Raw genomic sequence first — 9,432 nt, forward strand, 5'->3', positions numbered from 1 at the left:
TTTCTGTTCTGGCATAATTTTGGCTTGTATGTGGCTTTGGTTGCCATGATGTCACCTCTGGTCCATGACTCTATGGAACCTTTTAATTCAAGTCTCTATCATTGATTGACTATATTCGCTGAACCTCTTAGTTTGAAATCCTGAGAAAATATGATTGATTGCTAAGCCATCCAGTGGATTGAATTAGTCTCCACTCCTGGTCCATTTACCTTTGGCCAGAGGAGTTGGGTAACTTTCAACAGTTGACTGCCAGGTATCACAGGAGCATTTTTAGAGAAGAGGGCTGTCATTTCAATGAATGTCTACTGTAGCTGTCATGTTTTATTCCATTCATTCTATAAACATTTACAAAATACCTCCTTAGGTGTTGGAGATATTTCTGTTACTAAGTCCTAGGGAATAAAACCCTGGAAGGAGAGACAAGCAAGTGAATCAGCCTACTGTGTAGTGTTAAAAGACTGAGATATAGGGGTCTGCTTCTTGAAGTGCTAAAGTAGGACAGAGAAGGCATATCCCAGCCCAATTGAGCTATCAGAGAGGCCTCTTAGAGAAGGTAAAGTTTGAACTAAATTTTGAAAAGCGAGGAGTTCGCTACACACAGATAGTTGTTTATTTGGAGGGTAGCAGCCTTTAGGGAATCGGGCAATAAAGTAGCTCATCTTGGCCGAAAGAAGAGTTTGTGGGGCAGTAGTAGATGAGAGTAGAGAAGTAATAGGTGAGATCTAGAAGATCTTGGAGGATCTTTCATGCTGAAAGATACAGGGAGTCAAAAAAAATATTTTGAGAAGGAATGATGTAATCAGACTGCATGTTTCCATGGGGATAGAAATGACTTTAGTAATTCTCTAAAAGGTCTAAACTTGTGTTCTGCCTTTTTAATCCTTGCTTTTTTAGGTCAGGGCTTTACAAGCTCAGTACTGTTTATGTTTGGAGCTGGATGATTCCTTGTTGCGGGGGGCTGTCCTGTGCACTGTTGGATGTTTAGGATCTCTAGACATCAGCAGCATCCCTGTCCCCATGCATGGCGACCAAACCGTGTCTTCAAACGTTGCCAAGTGTTTCTTGGGGGACAAAATTGTCCCCCTTTTAAGAACTACTGCTTTAGTCTAAAGACTGTTCATTGTTTTCCGTTGTCATTTCTGTTGCCTGAAGTCTTCTTTTATGTTAGGACTGACTTATTGACAACCTGTGCCAACTACTAGAATCCTAATATTGTGTATGCCCTTTAATTATAAGGAGAACCTGATTTGGCTTCTGGCTCAGATGTAAATGGGAGTACAGAGTCATTTGAAATGGTCATTGAGGAAGCAACTATAGATTCGGCCACAAAGCAAAACTCTGGTAAGGCTTTAAAAATTATTTGCAATCTTGGACTAATTTCTGAGGTTTGACTCTTTTGTTAAGTCATTTGGATATCGTTTTTCTGCTCTTATTATAATGGACTTTTTCATAAGTATTTTCTAGGAAAGAATTTTATATGTTTAGAATAATAATTAAAGTTAGTTAAAATATTATAAAACTATGACCTGAGAATAAAAATGTTTTATTTTTCCTATGTTGATTCTCTCATCTTGTAGATGTCCTGCACTACTTTTTTTTTTGGGTAAAAGACCACTTTGAGCATCTGTTGAAAGCTGTGTGCCTTCTTCCCAGAAGCATGTACATACTCAAAAAACATTCTTTCCTGTTTCAGAGATTCACTGATCCCCTCTCTGAGTCTTCTCCCCTGCTAAGCCCTTTGGTGGATGTCAGTGGGGGGTGGGAGGAATCTATGAAAATCTCTGGAGCTCAGTTAAGAAACCCTGGTCGGTCATAATATATATAAATATATATATGATTAATAACTTTATATATCCTTTTGTAGTTGCCACAACAGAAGCAGATTGGGTTCCTCTCGAGCTGTGCTTTGGAATTCCACTGTTTAGTTCTGAATTAAACCAGAAAGTTTGCAGAAAAATTGCTACACATGGCCTTTGCAGAAAAGAGAGGTGAGGGTTTATGTTTGTTGTCATCCTTTCATCTATGAGACTTCTTAAGCTCTCAGTATTAGTTGCTATATCCTACTTTGTCTTATTTCACACATGATCATAGTACTTGCCTTGTGTTTATTTGTTGATTGAATAAAAATGGCTAGTTTAAGAGTTTGCTATGTATTTTAAAATTAAAGTTCAGTACCTCAGAAATTAGGCACATGCAAGTCTTTTGGACACATGTTTTGGTTAATTATATTTACTTAGTTACCCAGATTTGGCGAGAGTACGGTTAAAATGGGCATGCTTATATGACGGTATGAACCTAGTTTTTTTAATATGTAAATATCTATAGAAATTCTCTCTTTCTTAACATACACACACTCAAGTTATGTTAATAGTGATTATCTCCTATAGTGGAATTATGGCTGACTTTCTAAATTTTCTTCAGTTTCCACATTTTCTAAAATGAGCACATAATACTTATCAGAAATGACATGTAGGTTTTATCTCATATGCCAACTCTGATCCATTGGGAATGGCTGCTAAGAGTCAGCGTTGTAAAAGTTCTGAGACTGTCTAGTTTAGCCGAAAAGAATATCTTTGAATCTGATTGTCATGGTGGGTGGCTTGGAGAGATGATATCCACAGATCTTGACATCTTTATTTAGGAAAACAAAGTTGGATAATAATTTAATTGGCCCAATGTAGCTTATATCAGAAAATTAAAAGTACTTAACTGACAAATAATTTTAATAGCTATCCTGAAAATAAAATAACATACATGAATAAAAGAAAGAAATACTGTATAGTTTTAATGATTGCCACTATAATTGTTACCAATTTACATATTTGAAAGATATGTGCCTAAATTTTTATTTTAGAAGTTTTCTTGTATTTAACATTTATATTTGGTAGTAGTTTAAACTTTTAACAATAATTTTCCAATTTTGGTTATACATGATGTTTTATTTCAAAATGGTCTTTTTATGCACTGTTACTCTGTATTATTAAAACAAGCAGAAATTTCATTGATGAGAACCATTGAAATTGTTTTTTTAAAATTTTTATGTAATTAACCAAGATGTATATACATACATAAATGCGTTTAAATTGTTAAAAATTAAACTCTTTTGAGATATTAGTTCTTGTCATATTTGTTTTAAACTTTTCCCCTTTTTTTCAGCCTTCAAAACCTCTTACATTCCAGTAGAAAACTGTCTCTACAAGTCCTTAACTTTGTTCACTCATTCCAGGTAACAAAAACCAAAAAAATCCAAATGGTATTTGCATAGAGCTTTTATAGTATGCAAAACACTTCCATGTTTGTTCTGAGTCTCCACAGCAGTAAGACATGAAATAAGCATTATTTCATGCTTATTTATGCATTTTAATTTATAAACGAAGATGCTGCAATTCAGGAAGTTAACTGACATACATGATTTCACTGGCCAGGTGTTTAGGAAGCTTGGACTGTTTGTTCTGTGCTAGTGCTTCATTAAACGGAAATGTGTTAAGCATCTGCCATGGGCCATGCACCATGCTAGGTGCTGGTTCTTGGGTCAGTACACTTCCATTAATAACTGCAGTGATTCTCCATTACTGAGAGGGGGTTGTCTGTTATGGTAGTGAATGCCAGTGCTCTAGACCTTTTATCTTCCCCCCAAGGAAAGAAAGGATGCTCTAGACTTGATTTGTAGATAAACTTTTAGAATGGAATATTTTTGTTTGGTATATCTGTTCTAATATTATGAAATCAGTATTTTGGAGTTTGGTTTCATTCATTCTTTCAATAAATGCTTGAGTTGACTCTATGCCAGACCCTTTACCAGGTGCTGGGGAAACAGTGATATCTAAGACACTAATGGAGCTTAAGTGTTGTATGAGACCATAGTCGAGTAAACATCAAAATATGTGAAGTAATTACAGATTTCAGTAAGTGCTTTGAAGGAGCCAAGCTCCTTCAAATCTGATGGAATCCAAAGGTAGACCTAATTTAAATAGGTAGAGATGACGCATAAGCTGAAACCTAAAGGATGGGAAAGAGTATTCCAGGCCGAGGTTAGTAGGTGCAAAAGTCCTGTGTCAGGAAGGCATTCGGCCTGCAAGGAAGCGAGAAGGCCCAGTGTGGCAGAAGCCTCTTGAAAGAGGGATGGTGGGAAGAGGTGAGGTTGAAGAAGAACAGAGAGCCTTCTGGAGTATGTTAAAGAATATGTATTTTATGCTGAGTGCAAAGAGAAACTATTAAAGACTTTTAACAGAGAATGACATTATTTTTAATTGACTCTTTTAAAAGATTAGTTACTGTTTAGAGAATAGATTAAAAACAGACAAGCACAGAAACAAGATAAGTTCGGAGACTGCTCTAATAGCCCAAGTAAGAGATGTTGGTGGCCCAACACCCTTTTTCGTTTAAAAAAAATTTGCATGTATCCATAATAAAGGTTTGTTTATTACATGTATATACTGTTAAACATGTAATAATATAATAAATTATGTATATTATAAAAGATACACAAAACCAGGAATTTTATCGGATACAATAAGTAGATACAGGATTTTAAAAATTTTCACGGTACTGCACCCCACTTTAGAGTGAGTACCCCACTTTGGAGACCACTGGCCTAGACTACAGTGGTGGCTATGGTGAGTGAGTCAAGTAAACTCATTTGGGATACACGTTGGAGGGAGACTGATGGAACTTGGTGATTAAATGTGAGGAAAGATTGAGGCTGTGGTGAGGAAGGGAAGGATAAAGAATGATTTTCATATTTCTTGACTAGCTGGAGCAGGGAAGGCTGGGGAGGAACCAGCGGGGGAAAATTTGAGAGTTTGCTTATGGACATGCTAAGTGTGGAATTTATGGTGAAACATCCAAGAACAGATGTTGCATAGGTGGAGGTTTGAGCCTGGAGTTCTGGGGAGAAGTCTGCTGAATGTGTGAATCTGAGAGCCCTGGGAGTGGATGGATTGTTCCAGTGCTTAATGTTGTGTGAGGGTTTTTGTCTAAGAATTAACTTTTTCTCATCCCATATTCTCATAGCGTGTTATTTCTGTTTATTTCAAAGCACTTGTCATCATCTGAGTGTATTAGTCATTCCTGCACGTTAATACCTAGCATCGATTATTTTAGGTTTGTGAGGTACAACTTGGCATCTCCTATAGTGCTTTGCCATTCCATAAACATTTCTTAGGTAATCAAGGTCTCTATTTCTCATTAGCTACATTAAGTGGTTTGGTAAAGTGTTGAATAGAATTTTTTTTCTCTTGTTTCTTGATCTTTTAGGAAGGTGCTTCAACACTGGATATTCACAATGAGGCCAGTTTTCCCAGTTTGCTTTCACAGTCATCCTGTGCTGACCTGGGAGTTCCACTTCCTGCAAAGAACTTAATATTTAAAGATGGCATCTTAACAGAGTGGAGTGGACGTTCACCTTCCTCACTTCTTATTGCTAATCTCCATTTGCAGTAATTTGGTTACATCATTTGTTGCTCACACTTTCTGCCATTTTTCTTTCTTAACATTAGCTTTATATTGCCAGCCACTAAAAAGCATCCAGCTGCTGCAGTGCAATTCATGCTTAACTGATGTTAAAGTTAAAGTTTGGGGAACATGTTCATGTTTTCTGAAGTTTTCCTCATTATTGCACCTCCTGATGCAACGAAGAGCTTTTTAGCAGCCTGCACTGTATTTTTTACCTTGAGACAATCTGCGTTTCTTTTATAAAACTGAGGATATACTTTATAGGCTTTATGATGACTGTTATGTTTATAAGCAGTCACTATGAATATTGCAGTGGTAATTTTATATGTTAGTTTATCAAACATAAATCTTGTTTAATTTTATATTTTGTTACCTACTCTTTAGGGGATCGTGGGAAGAGGTAGAACTCTTCCTCTGAAAAGGCTTCTTGGTATTTAAAGTAGCAAAACTATAAAACGATAAACATCCATTATTGAGAGATGATCTGATGGGGCATTAAGAATTGCTGTGGATGTTTGTAAATTATGTATATCGGTTGAACATTGTTGAAGGTATGTACATCAGCATAGTTATGTATGGCTTAACCTTGATTTAGAAGGTCTTACCTCAGACTATGACTATACATCGACATCTCATAAGAAGCTTTGGAAAACATTCTATTTTTAAACAACATTTATATGTGGACTTCCGTTGTCGCTCATTTTGGGCTTTATATTTTCATAGAGTCTTTATGGAAAAATAGAATTTATTTTCCACTCTTGTAGCTGTGGCTGCTGCACATTTTCTCCCTGATTTATTTTTTGTTTAGTAGCTCTGCCCATGAATGTTATGGAATTGGATTTGATGTTTTCAAACCAAGGATTTTGATTTCAGCTTAGAATTGCATATTAGAGGCATTAAGGCTATGTCTTCTGATCAGAACACTTTAGTGATAAACCTACTGTGAGGACATAAGCAATCCGGATCTTAAATTTATGTGACTAGTTTTAGAGGAAATGATAAAGAAAAATTGAGTAATTTCAAAATGTTTCTTGAGTCATTGATTCTTTTAGTATCTCAAATGTTAATTAGGATAATTGGAATCACTTTTTAGATTTTTCAAGTTACCTTCCTTGGGAAGTTTGTGCAGTGTTATATAGTTTAGTTTAGCTTTTCTCATAGGATAATGGTTTGCTAGTTTAAAACTGTAACCAAACTAACTGGTCAAACAACATATATCTAAAATATTTAAAGCATTAGAAAATTTGGGAAGGTTAAACCTAAACATTTTTGCTGATAATTTTTGTTATTTATAGAACTGACATTTGTGTATTTAACATACTTCTGGAAGTATGTGTCTTTCTTCAAACTGTTAACCATGCATTCAGTACTGTCGCCTACCTGTTGAATATTTTGGAGCAGGTTACCTGTGGCACAGTCAGTGCTGTGTTTTGGGTAAATGCAGTAATGTTTAGTATTCTACTTTGTCTTAATATGAGGTAGAAACCAAGTGTATGTTATAAATGTTTGTGTATAAAAGGAAAAATACTAATATTAAAATAATTTCTTATAACTGTGAATCACTCATTTATTTTTCCAATAATTGATATTGTACATTCCTAGTGCTATTAGGTATGTATGTAACTTTTACAGTTTTTCAACTGAAAGTTGTAAGTATTTCATTTGATCAGGGCTCTTTAATCTCATTTTCATTTGCTTTGTTCAGATTAACTGTAGTTATTTTATTTATTTCTGTTATTAACAACTTAGCCTACAGTAATGACATGTACACTAATAAAGCACTGAATGTTTGTAGTTGTTGGTAGTGAACCCAGTTGTTGGTGAATTTAAAACTTAAAATATGGGAGTGATTTGCTGCTATATTTCCTTTGAGAGCTAACAGAGGAGGAAATAGAGCCTAATAAATGATCATGAATTTTAGGGAAAGTACTGAAAAAACATGTAGTCAACTCCGGTTTCTCATGTGAATGAGGAAAGATTCTGATTCCCAGCTGAAGACCTCTCATACTTTTAAGGACGGAGAATCTGCACTTTTAAAGCTGTTATTAGCAAAATGTGAAAGCCACTTTTATGCTTTACTTTGTGAATTTGGCTTTGTTTCATTCATACATTAACTCATGTAAAGGTGCATCTCTTAAATCTTATGTGTTGATCCTATTCAACAAAAAGGTAATAAATACAGAATTTATTATTTGCCAAAGAAAATTTGTGAAAGAATTTTTATCCAGTTTTTCTGCAAATGTTTAAAGTAATTTCATTTGGCTTTGTGCTGCCTCCCCTCTTTTCTGCCCTTAAAGTAGCTTAAACCATTGGCAAACTTCAGAAACCAAGAGAAAAAAAGAAATATAAAAAAGGACATAGAGTTTAGTATGGTACAATTTCACCTCTCACATAGGTCTAAAGAAATGTAACTTTATGTTGTTAAAAAAATATATGATCGTCTGGTTTTCTTGATTCCTTATTTTCTTTTAAAGTGTGTAATCAGATATTTTATTTGTTTTTTGTGGGGAATATTGGTTTCTTTTAGTTGTTTCCAGTTTTCTTTGCCATTTGTGTTTCTCTTTTATGTTCAGTGTTTCAAATACGGTTTGTATTTAAAGATTTTAAAATACCAAAACTGTAACTGAGCACAGTGGATTTTTTTCTGGTATGCTGTTAATATTATACAGTGAAATGTATAAAGTGTTGTCAATTTGATTATTGACACATATAATATGTTTACAAATAAACTGTGGTGTTGGTCAAGTTGCTGTGAAAATGTGTATAATCTTCTGTAAGCCCCTCCCTTAATTTTAAATACAGGCATGCTTTCAGTGCTGACGTTTTCCTATACTTTTTTAAAAAAAATAACCTTTTTATTTTATAGTAATTTCAGATTAGCAGAAAAATTGCAAAGGTGGTCCGGAGATATTCCCTATATCCTTCCACGAGCTTCCACTAATGTTTACAACTTATGTAAACTATGGCACATCTGTCAAAACTCAGAAATTAACATTGGTACAATAGTATTTACTAAACTACAGACTTTATTTGGTTTTCACCCATTTTCCTCTCATGTTCTCCTGTTCCAGGACCCCCTCCAGGATACCACGTTGCGTTTATTTAGTCATCACTGCCTCCTTGGTCATCACCGATCTGTGACAGTTTCTCAGTCTTTCATGACCATGACACTGTGAAGAGCACTAGTTGGTGATTTGGTAGTATGTCCCTCAATGTGGGTTTGTCTGGTGTTTTATCATGATTAAACTTGAGGTTGTGCTTTATCAGGAAGGATATAGCACAGCGGTTGTGTGCCCTTCCACGCTGTATTATATCATGGGGTGCAAAATGTAAATAGGCATTATTGGTGATGTTCCTTCATTGGTTAAGGTGGTGTCTGCTAGGTTTTTCCACTGTAAAGTACCATTTTTCCACTTTCCATACTCTTTTTTTTTTTTGAAGTGAATTACTAAGTCTAGTCCACACTCAAAGGGAAGGAGAATATCTATATATATTCTTTACAAATTTTCTTAAAGATTTGTTCCTTTCCCCTATTTATTTGATCATTTATTTATATTAGTATGCAATCATGGCTATTTATTTTATACTGTGGGTTAAAATCCAGTACAGTTGTTATTTATTTTGTTGTGCAAATTGTTTTAGCTTTGCCTATTGGGAACTCTTTGAAGTTGGCTCCTAAATCCTTTTGGTGTACCCTCATCTTTTTTTTTTTTTTTGACCATAGTTTTACTTTCTAGCACTGCAGGTATTATCTGGATGCCAGCCCTAGGATTAGCCTATTTCTCCAAGGAGCCCTGGTTCCTTTCATTGCGGAATGGTACTTAGAAACCAAGATTGTGGTTTAGGTGTGCTTGCTGCTACTGCATCTGCACCTTTCCAGTGAAATGACCTAAGAGATATAAATATGTATACTAACAAATAATATAGGCACACATCTCTATAATTATTTTTAGATCCATCTATCTGTATGTATATTAA

At 35.0% G+C, this 9,432-nt stretch overlaps 1 protein-coding gene across 4 annotated transcripts in view; it reads left to right on the forward strand.

Moving 5' to 3' along the window:
* Positions 1–8,188, forward strand: part of FAM91A1 (family with sequence similarity 91 member A1) — a 41,842-nt gene extending 33,654 nt beyond the window's left edge. For all 4 annotated transcript variants that reach the window (XM_061171831.1, XM_061171832.1, XM_061171834.1 and 1 more), the window contains 4 exons: positions 1,237–1,341; positions 1,865–1,988; positions 3,157–3,226; positions 5,257–8,188. In XM_061171831.1, coding sequence (XP_061027814.1) covers positions 1,237–1,341; positions 1,865–1,988; positions 3,157–3,226; positions 5,257–5,442 — 485 coding nt within the window. In that variant the 3' untranslated portion in view covers positions 5,443–8,188. The remainder of the gene's footprint in view (positions 1–1,236; positions 1,342–1,864; positions 1,989–3,156; positions 3,227–5,256) is intronic.
* Positions 8,189–9,432: the final 1,244 nt, after the last annotated feature.

The sequence above is a fragment of the Eubalaena glacialis genome, chromosome 17 (assembly GCF_028564815.1).
Source record: "Eubalaena glacialis isolate mEubGla1 chromosome 17, mEubGla1.1.hap2.+ XY, whole genome shotgun sequence".
Classification (NCBI taxonomy): domain Eukaryota; kingdom Metazoa; phylum Chordata; class Mammalia; order Artiodactyla; family Balaenidae; genus Eubalaena; species Eubalaena glacialis.